General features: G+C 45.8%; 1 protein-coding gene across 4 annotated transcripts in view; it reads right to left on the bottom strand.

The window, feature by feature from the left end:
- Positions 1–16,911, bottom strand: part of LOC119967141 (cytochrome b5 reductase 4) — a 251,919-nt gene that overhangs the window by 87,030 nt on the left and 147,978 nt on the right. For 2 of the 4 annotated variants that reach the window (XM_038799278.1, XM_038799279.1), the window contains 2 exons: positions 5,131–5,222; positions 1,868–2,405 (listed from right to left, as the gene is read on the bottom strand). The exons of 1 other annotated variant lie outside the window; for it this stretch is intronic. In XM_038799278.1, coding sequence (XP_038655206.1) covers positions 2,389–2,405; positions 5,131–5,222 — 109 coding nt within the window. In that variant the 3' untranslated portion in view covers positions 1,868–2,388. Of the gene's footprint in view, positions 1–1,867; positions 2,406–5,130; positions 5,223–16,911 lie in introns of those variants that run through there. One more of the 4 variants, XM_038799280.1, reaches the window with a different exon arrangement.

The raw sequence follows: 16,911 nt of genomic DNA, 5'->3' as shown, positions 1-16,911 counted from the left end.
GGCAATTTTGGACACTAAGGGCAATTTATCATGGCCAATCCACCTAACCTGCACATCTTTGGACTGTGGGAGGAAACCGGAGCACCCGAAGGAAACCCACGCACACACGGGGAGGATGTGCAGACTCCGCACAGACAGTGACCCAAGCCGGAATCGAACCTGGGACCCAGGAGCTGTGAAGCCATTGTGCTATCCACAATGCTACCGTGCTCAGAATCACAGCCAGAGCTTCTCAGTCAGGGTCGGTCACTTTGCTAGCTGGAAGTCTGCCCGATTCTGCCTCTACCCGACTCCGTTGAGAGGTTTGCTGAAGGCTCCCTCTGTACAACGTGTTGCAGACTTTCTGGCAGCCACCCCATTTGGAGCAAGTGCTATGGAAGCGTTTTAAAGGAGTGCCCTACGGATTACAGAGATTAAGTTTCCCCCGAGCGTAACAAAGGCAAACCGCCACAAGGGGAGCGTGAATCACATGGAAAAAATATTGTTAAAGCGGCTGAATATTCAGTGAGTTTTCCCGCTGGCGGCAATGGGAATCTCCCCAGGTTTTTCACCGGAACCAACACTTTGAAAAATGTTTTTTTTTCCGCTCTATCTTTTAAAAAAATAAATTTCTTGTCCTCTATTAATGGTGCTCACTTTGCAAGCACAGTCAAAATGAAGAGCTTTATATGTGAGGATTTGAGGTCTCAAACAATATCCGACCCCTCAGTTACACAACATCCGAACTCATTTTCCAATCATAACTATACGACTGCATGAATGTTTGCATTCTTTGTCTGTGGAAAATACTGGACACAATGGGTAATTTAAAAAAAAATATAATCTTTATTGTCACAAGTAAGCTTACATTAACACTGCAATGAAGTTACTGTGAAAAGCCCCTAGTCACCACATTCCTGTTCGGGTACAGAGGGAGAATTCAGAATGTCCAAATTACCTAATAACAGGTCTTTCGGGACTTGTGGGAGGAAACCGGATCACCCGGAGGAAAGCCACGCAGACACAGGGAGAACGTGCAGATTCCACAAAGACAGTGACCCAAGCCGGGAATCGAACCTGGGACCCTGGAGCTGTGAAGCCATAGTGCTAACCATTATGCTAACGTGCTGATCCCACCTCCCAATGTCGTAATTGGAAACTTCTTGGTAGCAGTTGTAGGCTTTTGGAAGCATCAACAACTCAGACTTTGAAAGACATTTTCCTTCACTGATTTTCACAGATGTCATTAGTCATTAACAGACGTGCATTTTCTTCCATGTCTCTTTGTATTGGACTCGCTTATAAAAATTAGTCTTATTGATGGTATTCTGGAGATCAGATAAATTCAGTGGCCACCGTCTTCATATGTAACTCAAACATTCAGAGCCAAATCTCGCAAGACGCCCAAAACCTTTGATGTAAGAAATTCTTAAAAATTTTTTTTTAGAGTACCCAGTTCATTTTTCCAATTAAGGGGCAATTTAGCGCGGCCAATCCACCCACTCTGCACATCTTTGGGTTGGGGGGGGCGAAACCCACGCAAACATGGGGAGAATGTGCAAACTCCACACGGACAGTGACCCAGAGCCGGGATAAACCTGGGACCTTGGCGCCGTGAGGCAGCAGCACTAACCACTGTGCCACCGTGCTGCCCTGATTTAAGGAATTCTGACGGGGCAAACCTGTCATCTAACTCCTGCAAATGGACAATCTCCTTCTCAGCACTGATTTAGACATGTCTATCCTTCCCCGCGCGTGTGCCATAGTAGGCAAATTGCAGTAACAAATTGGGTAAATCTGTTCACGTTTGCATAAATATTTTATGGTACTAAAAAAAAAATTATGTATGTTCAAATTATTTTTCCAAGAAATAATGTAATTGAATAGGTCATTTGAGGGCCACTTTATACATCCAGCACTACAAGATATAGATATCAGTCCATACTTCAGGCTCAATAAGGGAACATTGCAGTGATAAATTATGCACAAAATATAACCTAGAGTCTTCCAGAATACAGTTGAGGTCACAGAGTATTGCATCATTTTAATACAGCATATTCGTCTTCCTTTACTGCAGGTACAACTAATACAACCAACTTACACATTAAACATACTACCAGACAAAAACTTAAGCCTTTCAAAAATACTGAACCTGTAGAATCAGATCATCCTCATGAGTGCATGTGCAAGTTCATGTAAAAACTGAGTGCGTTCAGAACAGTTGTATCCAATGCAGCACACAAACCTAAGGTGAGGCAGGAGTTAAGCATAGCTTTTTTAAAAAACTGTTTTCAGTTGAACCTGCTCAGCAGGTTTTCTTCAGTTGCATCAAAAACGACTTTACTGATGATTTTTTTGCTGAGTGTGAATGTTATCCTTTGAAAGCATGAATCTCTCCATTGTTAAATCCTAACTGTTTGAAGAAGCTGCAAGGACATGCAACACAATAACAATTAACACAGTGAATATTCTATTATTTCTAACGATCAAGACATCACAAGGTGGCCACAAAGTGCAAATAGCTCTTTAGTTTGAGCAGAGACACTGCTGGGCTAGTAGGGTGGGGGGGTGGATGAACTATTTTCTCCATTATTTTAATGCTGATCAGTTGTAGTGCAACTGAGTGGTAGGAAATCCGACTAACTGTCTTGATTTGAGACAATTCACACCTCTTTAGCCAGTGATTATCAATCCATCTCTGCAATCACACCGTCTGGACCTGTAAAGACTTAATTACCTGCAAAGACTCGCATTCAAAGTATCATCTTACATCACTGAATTTGTCTATATACGTGTTTGCTGAACCCACCTCTTCATTCACCTAAGGAAAGAGCTGCGCTCCGAAAGCAAGTGACTTGAAACAAACCTGTTGGACTTTAGGGCAGCACGGTGGCATTGTGGATAGTACAATCGCTTCACAGCTCCAGGGTCCCAGGTTTGATTACGGCTTGGGTCACTGTCTGTGCAGAGTCTGCACATCCTCCCAGTGTGTGCGTGGGTTTCCTCCAGGTGCTCCGGTTTCTTCCCACAGTCCAAAGATGTGCGGGTTAGGTGGATTGGCCATGATAAATTGCCCTTAGTGTCCAAAATTGCCCTTAGTGTTGGGTGGGTTTACTGAGTTATGGGGATAGGGTGGAGGTGTTGACCTTGGGTAGGGGGTAGGGTGCTCCTTCCAAGAGCCGGTGCAGATTCGATGGGCCGAATGGCCTCCTTCTGCACTGAAAATTCTATGTAAACCTGGTGTTGTAAGATTCTTACTGTGCCCACCCCAGTCAACGCAGGCATCTCCACATCATGGCTACATTATTTTAGCATTGAGTGCTCCCAGTCTCAGAGTAACACAGAGAAAAAGCTCCCCAGTTCTGCTCAACTCCTGAAGTACAAATTCTATTTTTTTCCACGCCAGACATTAGATTAAGCAAAGCTGACAAATGTTCTCCACAATGAAAAATTTCTATTCTGCAATTATACTTGCAAGGAACAGTTCCACTCAAGACGCATTTCCTACGCAAGGAAAACTTGATCCAGAAGTCTGGACTGAATTCGAGATCACAGAATTTACAGTGCAGAAGGAGGCCATTCAGCCCATCGAGTCTGCACCAGCCCTTGGATAGAGCACCCTACCTAAGCCCACACCTCCACCCTATGCCTGCAACCCAGTAACCCCACCTAACCTTTTTGGACACTGGGGCAATTTAGCATGGCCAATCCACCCAACCTGCACATCTTTGGACTGTCGGAGGAAACCGGAGCATCTGGAGAAAACCCACGCAGACATGGGGAGAACCCACGTAGACACGGAACAGTGACCCAAGCCGGGAATTGAACCCGGGACCCTGGAGCTGTGAAACAACAGTGCTAACTACTGTGCTACTGTGCAAAAGGAAGATTTTAAAAGATTCAAGACAACAAAGGAGAGCATCAGAAAACATACAAAATTGAATTGAGAAAAGAAACCCAGGACAAATTCGAAAGAACAGCTAGAGTTATTTTTCATTCAAATAAAAGCAGGTTGGCACAGGTTCATGATAGGCAAAGTATTAACGGCACCTTGAGAGTGTGAAACAATGCAAATGATTAGTTTGCCCTTTTGTAAATAATGGTAAATCCTTTCTGAAAGGCCAACTCAGTACAATCAGAAGCGATAAACATGTTGAATATGGTTCAAGGGAGTTGGTTATTTATTATCCTTGGGTTAAAAAGATAACAAATTCCAGACAAGGCCACTCAAAAAAATGTGTTACATCAAATAGTAGGTACAGAAGTAAAGCACAGGCTGTCCAGACTTAAGTATCGACCTACCAATATAAAGGAGATAAGATGTAAACTGCTTAGGACATGGGTAAAATATTTTGACAAAATGAGAAAAGCTGTTTACTTGACTTTGGAGAGTTGGAAATAATATAGAACCGACAACCATGTCAGATCTGTCACAGAAACATTAAGGAAGCTCAGCCTCTGTTTTAGGTAAACATTTCCTATTAACATCTGCAGGCTGGGTTTCTGAGGCATCAGGAAACCTGGTGGGTATAATGAGACAAAATTGACCAGATCCTTCAGCTGAGAACCGTTTTATTATTCCTTCATGAGGTGTGGGTGTCACTGGCAAGGCCAACTTTTATTGCTCATCATTAATTGCCCTTGAGAAGATGGTGGTGCGTGGCCATCCTGAACCATTGCAGTCCGTCTGCTGCAGGTACACCTGCAGTTCTGATAGGAAGGGAGTTCCAGGATTTTGATCCAGTAACAGTGAAAGAACAGCAATATAGTTGCAAGTCAGGATGGTGTGTAGCTTGGAAGGGAGCCTGCAGGTAGTGTTCCCAAGCATCTGCTGCCTTTGCCCTTCTAGTTGGAGAGGTCACAGGCTTGGAAGATGCTGTGAACAGAATATTAATGAGTGGCTGCAGTGAATCTTTTAGATGGCGCACACTGCTCCCACTGGTGCGTCAGTGGTGGAGGGAGTGAGTGTTTAAGCTGGTGTAGAGTGTCGGTCAAGCAGATTGCTTTGTCCAGGATGTTGTTGAGATTCTCGGAGCTACACTTATCCAGGAAAGTTTAGAGTATTCCATTAAACTGGAAGTTAGGAGTGTATGGACATGTCCTGGGGAGACAGAAAGTGACAAATTTATTGCAAAATTCTCAGCCTCTGACCTGATCTTGTAGTTCCAGTCTTTATATGGCTGGACCAGTTTGGTTTCTGGTGACCAGCAAACCCCCGGATGTTGATGGTGGGTACTGGGGGACTGGGGGTGGTGGGGGGTGGGGAGGTGGGGAGAGAGAGAGAGAGAGAGAGAGTATTCATCAATGGCCGTGCCATTGAATGTCAATGAGAAATTATTAGTTTTTCTATTGTTGGAGATGGTCATTGTCAGACATTTGTGTGACATTTGCCACTTCTCAGCCCAAGCCTGAGGACTGGCCAGATTTTTCTGCGTATGATCATGGATAGCTCCAGGACCTGAGGAATTGTGGAATGGTGCTGAACATTTTGTACAATCATCAGCGAACATCCCCACTTCCAACCTTATGATGGAGGAAAGTTTAGTGATGAAGCAGCTGAAGATGGTTGGACCGAGGATACTACCCAAAAGAATTCCTGCAGTGATGTCCCAGAACTGAGATGATTGACCTCCAACAACCATCACTTTTGGGCTGTGTATGACTCCATCCAGTGATGAGCTTTGCCCCTGATTCCCATTTACTTCAATTTTGCCAAGGTTCCTTGATGCCATCATCAGTCAAATACTGTTGCGATGCCAAGGGCAGTCACTCCCACCTCACCTCTTGATTTTATCTTTTTTGGACTATGACTGTCATGAGATCAGGAGCTGAATAGCCCTGGTGGAATCCAAATGGGTCTCCATGAGCAGGTCATTGCTGCATAAATGCCACTGAATAGCGCTGTTGATGACCCCTTCCATCACTTTGCTGCTGATCGAGGAAAGACTGATTGTACGGTAATTGGCTGGGTTGGATTTGTCTTACTTTCGACAGGACATAATTGGGCAATTTTCCACATTCTTGGGTAGATGACAGTATTGTGATTGTACTGGAATAGCCTGGCTCGGGTGTGAGCTCGATCATCCGCTATGCACTTCTGACTAAGGATGGTTGTAAATGCTTCAGCGTTGTCTTTGCACTGATGTGCTGGGCTCCCTCATCATTCAGGATTGGGATATTTGTACAGCCTCCTCTTCCTGTTAGTTATTTAATTGTCCACCACCATTCCCAACTGGATAGATCATAGAATTTACAGTGCAGAAGGAGGCTATTCGTCCATCGAGTCTGCACCGGCCCATGGAAAGATCACCACACCTCCACAAAGCCCACACTTCCACCCTATCCCCGTAACCCAGTAACCCCACCAAACCTTTTTGGACACTAAGGGCAATTTAGCATGGCCAATACACCTAACCTGCACATCTTTGGACTGTGGGAGGAAACCAAAGCACCCGGAAGAAAACCCACGCACACACGGGGAGAACGTGCATACTCCGCACAGACAGTGAACCAAGCCGGGAATCGAACCTGGGACCCTGGAGTTGTGAAGCAATTGTGCTAACCATTGTGCTACCGTGCCGCCCACTGATCCCTAAAGGTGCTAAGAAAGGCTAATCAGGTAGTTAAGAAGGCATATGGGACACTTGCTTTTATCAGTCATCACTAGAGCAGGAAGGCTATGTTGGTGCTGCACGGAACTTGAATACTGTGTTCAGTTCTGGTCACCACATTAGTGAGGGTGCAGAGGAGATTCACTAGGATGTTGACTGGGATTGAGCCAAGTTGACACCTCATTCTTCGATATGCCTGATGTTGCTCTCCTGCATTCGTCATTGAACCATGCTTGGTGGTAATGGTAGAGTGGGGGATATGCCAGGCCATAAGGTTACAGATTGTGGTTCTGCTGCTGCTGTTGGCTCACAGCGCCTCATGGATGTCCAGTCTTGAGTTGCTAGATCTGTTCAAAGTCTATCCCATTTAGCACGGTGGTAGTGCCACACAACACAATGGAGAGTTTCGTCAATGTGAAGACGGGACTTTGTCTCCACAAAGACTGTGCGATAGTCACTTCTGCCGATACTGTTATGGCAGATGCATCTGCAACAGGCAGATTGCTGAGGATGAAGTCAAATATGTTGTTTCCCTCACCACCTGCTGCAGTCCCAGTCAAGCAGCTATGTTCTTTACGACTGGCCAGTTTGGTCTCTGGTGGTACTGCAGCCTTGGTCTGTGGTGGTTCAACATCTCACTCCTCCACTCTGAGGTCCCCACCTCCTTCAAGAAGACCACCATAATACCAGTACCAAAGAAGAACAAGGTAGCCTGCCTCAATGACTACCGACCGGTGGCCCTGACGTCTGTTATCATGAAATGCTTCGAGCGACTCGTCATGTGACGGATCAATGCAGCCTTCCAGGCGGTCTTGATCCACTGCAGTTTGCCAATCGTCGCAACTGGTCCACAGCAGATGCTATCTCACTGGCTCTACAAACAACACTCGAACACCTCGCCAACAAGGACACCTATGTAAGACTGCTGATCGTCGACTACAGCTCTGCCTTCAACACCATTATCCCAACAAGACTAATAACCAAACTCTGCAATCTTGGACTTGACCCCTCCCTGTGCATCTGGATCCTTGACTTCCTCACAAACAGACCGCAATCTGTCAGGATGGGCAACTGCACCTCCTCCACATTAGTCCTAAACATCGGGGCCCCGCAAGGATGTGTGCTCTGTCCTCGACTGTACTCCAAATACACACACGACTGTGTGGCAAGATTTAACTCCAACTCAATCTACAAGTTTGTGGATGATACGACTATGGTGGGCTGTATCTCAAACAACAACAAATCAGACTACAGAAGGGAGATAGATCACTTAGTTGCATGGTGTACCGAAAACAACCTCTCTCTAAATGTCGTAAAGACCAAGGAACTGATCATCGACTTCAGGAAGCATAGTACGACACACACTCCCGTCTGCATCAATGGCTCCGAAGTGGAGACGGTCGATAGCTTTAAGTTCCTGGGGGTCACCATCACCAACAGTCTGTCTTGGTCCACTCACATTGTGCAACAGTCAAGAAAGCCCAACAACGTCTCTACTTCCTACAGAAGCTAAAGAAATTTGGCATGTCTGCATCGACTCTCTCAAACTTCTACAGATGTGCGATAGAGAGCATCCTATCTGCCTGCATCACAGCCTGGCATGGCAACTGCTCAGTCCAAGATTGCAAGAAACTGCAGAATGTGATGAACTCAGCCCAACGCATCACACAAGCTTGCCACCCCCACATTGATTCTGTATACACCTCCCGCTGCCTCGGGAAGGCAGACAGTATTATCAATTGACCCCTCCCACCCAGGCTTTGCCTTCTTCCAGACCCTTCCATCAGGCAGAAGGTACAAAACTCTGAAGACCCGCATATCCAGACATAGGAACAGCTTCTTCCCCACAGCTACAAGTCTCCTCAACGACTTCCCCTCGGACTGATCTGTTCCCTGTAAGAACACTATTCACGACGTCCTTTGCTGCTCTTGCTGATGTATTTGCTTTGTTTGGCCCCTTGTTCCGCACTGTAACCAATCACTGTTTGTCGATGTACCATTTGTCAATGTTCTCTGTTGATTATTCTCTTTGTCTATTATGTACGTACTGTGTATGCTCCCTTGGCCGCAGAAAAATACTTTACACTGTACTTCGGTACATGTGATAATAAATCAAACAATCAATCAATCAATCTACCAAGCCACTCTTGGTGATGGACATTGAAGTCCCCACCCAGAGCATGTTCTGCGCCCTTGCCACTCTCAGTGCTTCCTTCAAGTGATGTTCGACATGGATGAGTACTGATTCTTCAGTACTGGGCCAGGACGTGGTAATCAGCAGGAGGTTTCCTTGACCATGTTTAACCTGAAGCCATGAGACTTCACGGGGTCCAAAGTCGATGTTGAGGACTCCCAGGGCAACTCCCTCCTGACTGTATACCATTGTGCCGCCACCTCTGCTTGGCCAGTCCTGCCGGTGAGACAGGACATACCCAAGAACAGTGATAGTGCTGTCTGGGATATTCTGTGAGTACGACCATGTCAGGCTGTTGCTTAACTAGTCTGTGAGACAGCCCTCCCAACTTTGGTACAAGCCCCCAGATGTTAGTAAGGAGGACTTTGCAGGGTCGACAGGGCTGGTTTTCCCGTTGACGTTTCCGGTGCCTGTTTCGATGCCGGTTGGTCCGTCTGGTTTAATTTCTTTTTTATGTTTTATTTGTAGTAGTTGAATACAATTGAGTGGCTTGCTAGGCCATTTCAGAGGGCATTTAAGAGTCATCCACAGGGCGGCGTGGTGGTGTAATGGTTAGCACTGCTGCCTACGCCGCTGAAGACCTGGGTTCGATCCTGGCCCTGGGTCACTGTGTGGAGTTTGGACATTCACCCCGTGTCTGAGTGGGTTCCACACCCACAACCCAAAGATGTGCAGATTAGATGGATTGGACATGATAATTTGCCCCTTAATTGGGATTTTAAAAAATTGGGTACTCTAAGAAAAAGTCAACCACATTGCATTGGGTCTGGAGTCACATGTAGGCCAGACCAGGTAAGGATGGCGGATTTCCTTCCGGAAAGGACATCAGTGAACCAGATGGGTTTTTCGACAATCGACAATAGTTTCATTAGACCTTTCATTCCAGATATTTTATTGAGTTTAAATTCCACCACCTGCCGTGGTGGGATTCGAACCCAGGTCCCCAGATCATTATCCTGGGTCTCTGGATTACGTGTCCAGTGACAATACCACTATGCCACCGCCTCCCCTCAATTGGGAATGCAACACAGAGTTTGCTGCTGCCTTCAAAAAGATCACGATGGCGCTGGTTTTCAAAAATTAGTTCATACAGTCTAAAACAATTTACATAAATTGGCATGAATGTGAACCAAGCGATTATTAAAACATCTCTAATTTCTTAGACCATAAGACATAGGAGCAGAATTAGGCCACTTGGCCCATCGAGTCTGCTCCGCCATTCAATCATGGCTGATATTTTCTCATCCCCATTCTTTTGCCTTCTGCCCATAACCCCTGATCTCCTTATTAATCAAGAACCTATCTATCTCTGTCTTAAAGACACTCAGTTAATTGGCCTCTACAGCCTTCTGCGGCAAAGAGTTCCACAGATTCACCACCCTCTGGCTGAAAAAATTTCTCCTCATCTCTGTTTTAAAGGATCGTCCCTTTAATCTGAGATGGTGTCCTCTGGTTCTAGTTTTTCCTACAAGTGGAAACATCCTCTCCACATCCGCTCTATACAGGCCTCGCAGTATCTTGTACGTTTCAATAAGATCCCCTCTCATCATTCTAAACTCCGAATACAGACCCCGAGTCCTCAAACGCTCCTCATATGACAAGTTCTTCATTCCAGGGATCATTCCTGTGAACCTCCTCTGGACCCTTTCCAAGGCCAGCACATCCTTCCTGAGATATGGGGCCCAAAACTGCTCACAATACTCAATGCTCATAAGCTTGTTTAGCACAGAGCTAAATCGCTGGCTTTGAAAGCAGACCAAGGCAGGCTAGCGGCACGGTTCAATCCAATTCCCGTTCCAGCCTCCCCGAACAGGCGCCGGAATGTGGCGACAGGGGCTTTCCACAGTAACTTCATTTGAAGCCTACTTGTGACAATAAGCGATTTTCATTTTCATTTTCAATACTCCAAATGGGGTCTGACCAGAGCCTTATACAGCCTCAGAAATACATTCTAGCCCTCTTCACATGAATGGTAACATTACATTTGCCTTCTTAACTGCCGACTGAATCTGCACATTAACCATAAGAGAATCGCGAACAAGGACTCCCAAGTCCTTTTGTGCTTCTGCTTTCCGAACAATTTCCCCATTTAGAAAATAGTCTATGCCTAGATTCCTCCTTTAAAAGTGCATAAACTCACACTTTTCCACATTGTATTTCATTTGCCACTTCATTGCCCACTTCCTAGCCTGTCCAAGTCCTTCTGCAGCCCACCTGCTTCCTCAATACTACCTGTCCCTCTACAGATCTTTGTATCATCTACAAACCTAGCAACAGTGCCTCAGTACCTTCCTCCAGATCATTAATGTATATTGTAAAAAGTTGTGGTCCCAGCACAGACCCCTGAGGCACACCACTAGTCACTGGCTGCCATCCTGAAAAAGACTCCTTTATTCCCACTCTCTGCCAGTCAGCCAATCCTCTATCCATGCCAGGATCTTACCCTTAACACCATGGGCTTTTAACTTATTTAACAGTCTCCTCTGCGGCACCTTGTCAAAGGCCTTCTGGAAATCTAAATAAATCACGTCCACTGATTCTCCTTTGTCTAACTTGCTTGTTACCTCCTCAAAGAACTCTAACAGATTTGTCTGTCATGACCTCTCTTTGACAAAGCAGTGCTGACTCAGTCCTATTTTACCATGAACTTCCAAATGCTTCACGATCTCATCTTTATGAAATGAAAATGAAATGAAATGAAAATCGCTTATTGGCAGAAGTAGGCTTCAAATGAAGTTACTGTGAAAAGCCCCTAGTCGCTACAATCCGGCGCCTGTTCGGGGAAGCTGTTACGGGAATTGAACCGTGCTGGTGGCCTGCCTTGGTCTGCTTTCAAAGCCAGCGATTTAGCCCAGTGTGCTAAACAGCCTCTAAAATAACAGCCTCTAAAATATTGCCAGTGACCGAAGTCAGGCTAACCGACCTATAATTTCCCGTCTTCTGTCTCCCTGCCTTCTTAAACAGTGGTGTTACATTAGCCACCTTCCAGTCCTCTGGGATCGTTCCTGCCTCCAGTGATTCCTGAAAGATCATCACTAATGCCTCCACGATTTCCTCAGCTATCTCTTTTAGGACCCTGGTGTGTAGTCCATCCGGTCCAGGTGAATTATCCACCTTCAGACCTTTCAGTTTCCCCAGAACCTTCTCCTTAGTAATGGTCACTGCACTCCCCTCTGGCCCCGGTTCTCCTGGAGCCCTGGCATCCCACTGGTGTCTTTCACCGTGAAGACTGATGTAAAGTAACTATTCAGTTTGTCTGCCATTTCTTTGTTTCCTATTATTACTTCTCCAGTCACATTTTCTAGTGGTCCAATGTTTATTTTTGCCTCTCTCTTACCATTTATATATTGAAAAAATCTCTTCCTACCTTCCTTTATATTACTAGCTAGCTTGCACTCGTACTTCATCTTCTCCCCCCTTATTGCTTTTTTAGTTGTCCTCTGCTTGCTTTAAAAGGCTTCCTAATCCTCTGGTTTCCCACTAATCCGCTCCACTTTGTATGCTTTTCCCTTAGCCTTTATGCTGTCCTTGACATCCCTCGTCAGCCATAGATGCCTTGTCCTCCCCTTAGCATGTTTCCTCCTCCTTGGGATCAATTTCTGTTGTGGCTCCCTAATAACCCCCAAATACCTGCCATTGCTGTTCCACTGTCTTCCCTGCTCGGCTCCTTCTCCAATCAACTCTGGCCAGCTCCTCCCTCATGTCTTTGTAGTTAGCCTTATTTAATTGTAATACTGTTACATCTAATTGCAGCTTCTCCCTCTCAAACTGCAGGGTAAATTCTATCAGGGTAAGAGTAGGGCCAGTCAAGGACAGTGGTGGGAAGTTGTGTGTGGAGGCTGAGGAGATAAGCGAGATACTAAATGAATACTTTTCGTCAGTATTCACTCAAGAAAAAGATAATATTGTGGAGGAGAATGCTGAGACCCAGGCTATTAGAATAGATGGCATTGAGGTGCGTAGGGAAGAAGTGTTGGCAATTCTGGACAAGGTGAAAATAGATAAGTCCCCGGGGCCGGATGGGATTTATCCTAGGATTCTCTGGGAAGCCAGGGAAGAGATTGCTGAGCCTTTGGCTTTGATTTTTAGGTCATCATTGGCTACAGGAATAGTGCCAGAGGACTGGAGGATAGCAAATGTGGTCCCTTTGTTCAAGAAGGGGAGTAGAGATAACCCCGGTAACTATAGGCCGGTGAGCCTAACGTCTGTGGTGGGTAAGGTCTTGGAGAGGATTATAAAAGATACGATTTATAATCATCTAGATAGGAATAATATGATTAGGGATAGTCAGCATGGTTTTGTGAAGGGTAGGTCATGCCTCACAAACCTTATCGAGTTCTTTGAGAAGGTGACTGAACAGGTAGACGAGGGTAGAGCAGTTGATGTGGTGTATATGGATTTCAGTAAAGCGTTTGATAAGGTTCCCCACGGTCGGCTATTGCAGAAAATACGGAGGCTGGGGATTGAGGGTGATTTAGAGATGTGGATCAGAAATTGGCTAGTTGAAAGAAGACAGAGAGTGGTAGTTGATGGGAAATGTTCAGAATGGAGTTCAGTTACGAGTGGCGTACCACAAGGATCTGTTCTGGGGCCGTTGCTGTTTGTCATTTTTATAAATGACCTAGAGGAGGGCGCAGAAGGATGGGTGAGTAAATTTGCAGACGACACTAAAGTCGGTGGAGTTGTAGACAGTGCGGAAGGATGTTGCAGGTTACAGAGGGACATAGATAAGCAGCAGAGCTGGGCTGAGAGGTGGCAAATGGAGTTTAATGTGGAGAAGTGTGAGGTGATTCACTTTGGAAAGAATAACAGGAATGCGGAATATTTGGCTAATGGTAAAATTCTTGGTAGTGTGGATGAACAGAGGGATCTCGGTGTCCATGTACATAGATCCCTGAAAGTTGCCACCCAGGTTGATAGGGTTGTGAAGAAGGCCGATGGTGTGTTGGCCTTTATTGGTAGAGGGATTGAGTTCCGGAGCCATGAGGTCATGTTGCAGTTGTACAAAACTCTAGTACGGCCGCATTTGGAGTATTGCGTACAGTTCTGGTCGCGTCATTATAGGAAGGACGTGGAAGCTTTGGAACGGGTGCAGAGGAGATTTACCAGGATGTTGCCTGGTATGGAGGGAAAATCTTATGAGGAAAGGCTGATGGACTTGAGGTTGTTTTCGTTAGAGAGAAGAAGGTTAAGAGGTGACTTAATAGAGGCATACAAAATGATCAGAGGGTTAGATAGGGTGGACAGCGAGAGCCTTCTCCCGCGGATGGGGGTGGCTAGCACGAGGGGACATAGCCTTAAATTGAGGGGTAATAGATATAGGACAGAGGTCAGAGGTGGGTTTTTTACGCAAAGAGTGGTGAGGCCGTGGAATGCCCTACCTGCAACAGTAGTGAACTCGCCAACATTGAGGGCATTTAAACGTTTATTGGATAAGCATATGGATGATAAGGGCATAGTGTAGATTAGATGGCCTTTAGTTTTTTTTTTCCATGTCGGTGCAACATCGAGGGCCGAAGGGCCTGTACTGCGCTGTATCGTTCTATGTTCTATGTTCATATTGTGGTCACTGCTCCCTAAGGGTTCCTTCACCTTAAGTTCCCTAATCAAGTCTGCCTCATTACACATCACCAAATCCAGAATTGTCTGTTCCCTCTGTCACAAGCTGCTCCAAAAAACCCATCTCTTAGGCATTCCACAAATTCCATTTCTTGGGATCCACTACCAACCTGATTTTCCCAGTCCACCTGCAGATTGAAGCCCCCCATGATTTTTGTAATATTGCCTTTTTTACATGCCTTTTTTACCTCCTGATTTATTTTCTGCCCCACATCCTGAGTACTGCTTGGGGGCCTGTACATAACTCCCATCAGGGTCATTTTACCATTGCGATTCCTCAACTCTACCCACAGAGATTCTATGCCTTCTGATCCTATATCGCTCCTTGCTATCGATTTAACTTCATTCCTTACTAACAATGCAACCCCGCCCCCTTTGCCCATCTGCCTGTCCTTTCGATAGGACAAATATCCTTGGATATTTAGATCCCAGCCCTGATCCCCTTGCAGCCACGTCTCTGTGATGCACACAGCATTGTACCGGCCAATTTCATCGACTTTCTTTAAATTACTGCTGTGGAAATCTTCAGGTCCTGAGGATTTGTCAACCTTTTATGCCCTATATTTCTTCTAATGTTATTTTATTGCTTACATTGACATCAGTGAGTTCCAGTCCATAATCTTTGTCCAGATTTCCCTGAATCTCAGGTACAGTCAGCAAAACAAATTCTGAACACCTACGATTGTTCATTGGTAATTTTACCCGCTAACAGTTTTCACTGGTTTGCTGCCTTTAGTCTGTTTCTCAGAGGCAGTTCCCAAATGAAATGAAATGAAATGAAAATGAAATGAAATGAAAAATGAAATGAAAATGAAATGAAATGAAAATTGCTTATTGTCACGAGTAGGCTTCAATTAAGTTACTGTGAAAAGCCCTTAGTCGCCACATTCCGGTGCCTGTCCGGGGAGGCTGGTACGGGAATCGAACCGTGCTGCTGGCCTGCTTGGTCTGCTCTAAAAGCCAGCGATTTAGCCCAGTGAGCTAAACCAGCCCCCTGTTGTGAATAATGTTCCATTTCTACTTTTCAAATGTAACACTTACGTCATACTCCGATTGCTAATGTTCTCTTCCTTTCTGATTTTGAACTAAAAGGGAGCGATTCAATGGAAACCTTTCCAAGGGTGCGATTTAACCATTGCTCGGCATGGATCTGGGTGCACCGATTAAATAGAGGGAAAGGCCAAAATCGAGACTTGCACCTGCTATCTAACCAACCCACTCCTGATGCCGCGTTCTGGATCACGCCCTAATATGGTGAGCGTATAATTAACCCTCATTTGGCCTAGTTTCGGGAGCCGTTCAGAGGAGGAGGAGCAGTCTTTGGGTGAGTATAAAAACTCACTTTAACCCAGGGATCGAGGCCTAGTTTCGGGAGCCGTTCAGAGGAGGAGGAGCAGTCTCTGGGTGAGTGTACAGACCTAACGGTAACTTCCTGTTTTCCACTTTTTTTTCAAAAGTGACGTCAGAGGGAAACTGTGATCTGATTGGTTGATAACCAATCTGCCCCAAATTTAAAACTCGTAAACTTAAATTAAACAAATTAATTAATTAGAGATGGCTGGTCAGGTGATGTGCTTAAGCTGCTTGATGTGGGAGCTGGCAGATCCCATTGCGAGCTGCAGCGACCACATCTGCAGTAAGTGTTGGCTGCTCGAAGAACTCCGGCTCAGAGTTGATGAGCTGGAGTCTGAGCTTCACACACTGAGGCACATCCAGGAGGGGGAGGCTTACCTGGACACTTTGTTTCAGGAGGCAGTCACACCTGTCAGAGTAAATAGTTTAAATCCTGCCAGTGGCCAGGGACAGCAGGGTGTGACTGTAAGTCAGGCAGGTAAAGGGAACCAGCAGTCAGGAACTCAGGAGCCTCAGCCCTTGACCCTGTCCAACAGGTACGAGGCACTTGCTCCCTGTGTGGATGGCGAACAGGGCTGCAGGAAGGATGAGTCAGCTGACCAAGGCACCATGGTTCAGTAGGCCATTCAAGGGGAGGAAGTAAATAGGCAAGTTGTAGTTGTAGGGGATTCTATTATCAGAGGGATAGATAGTATCCTTTGTGAGCAGGATAGAGGGTCCCACATGGTATGTTGCCTGCCCGGTGCTAGGGTGCGGGACATCTCTGACCGGCTTGAAAGGATATTGGAGAGGGAGGGGGAGGATCCAGTTGTTGTGGTCCATGCCGGTACCAACAACATAGGCAAGTCTAGGAAAGAGGACCTGTTTAGAGATTATAAAGAGCTAGGATTCAAATTAAAAAACAGGTCCTCAAGGGTTATAATCTCCGGATTACTGCCCGAGCCACGTGCAAATTGGCATAGGGAGGCAAGAATAAGGGAAGTTAACACGTGGCTGAAAGAGTGGTGTGGGAAAGAGGGGTTCCTTTTCATGGGACAATGGCATCAGTTTTGGGACAGGGGGGACCTATACCGTTGGGATGGTCTCCACCTGAACCGAGCTGGGACCAGTGTTCTGGCGAAAAGAGTAAATAGGGTGGTCAATAGGACTTTAAAC

Source organism: Scyliorhinus canicula, chromosome 6 (genome assembly GCF_902713615.1).
Source record: "Scyliorhinus canicula chromosome 6, sScyCan1.1, whole genome shotgun sequence".
In the NCBI taxonomy this organism is placed as follows: Eukaryota; Metazoa; Chordata; class Chondrichthyes; order Carcharhiniformes; family Scyliorhinidae; genus Scyliorhinus; species Scyliorhinus canicula.
This window is presented reverse-complemented; position numbering and strand designations above follow the sequence as displayed.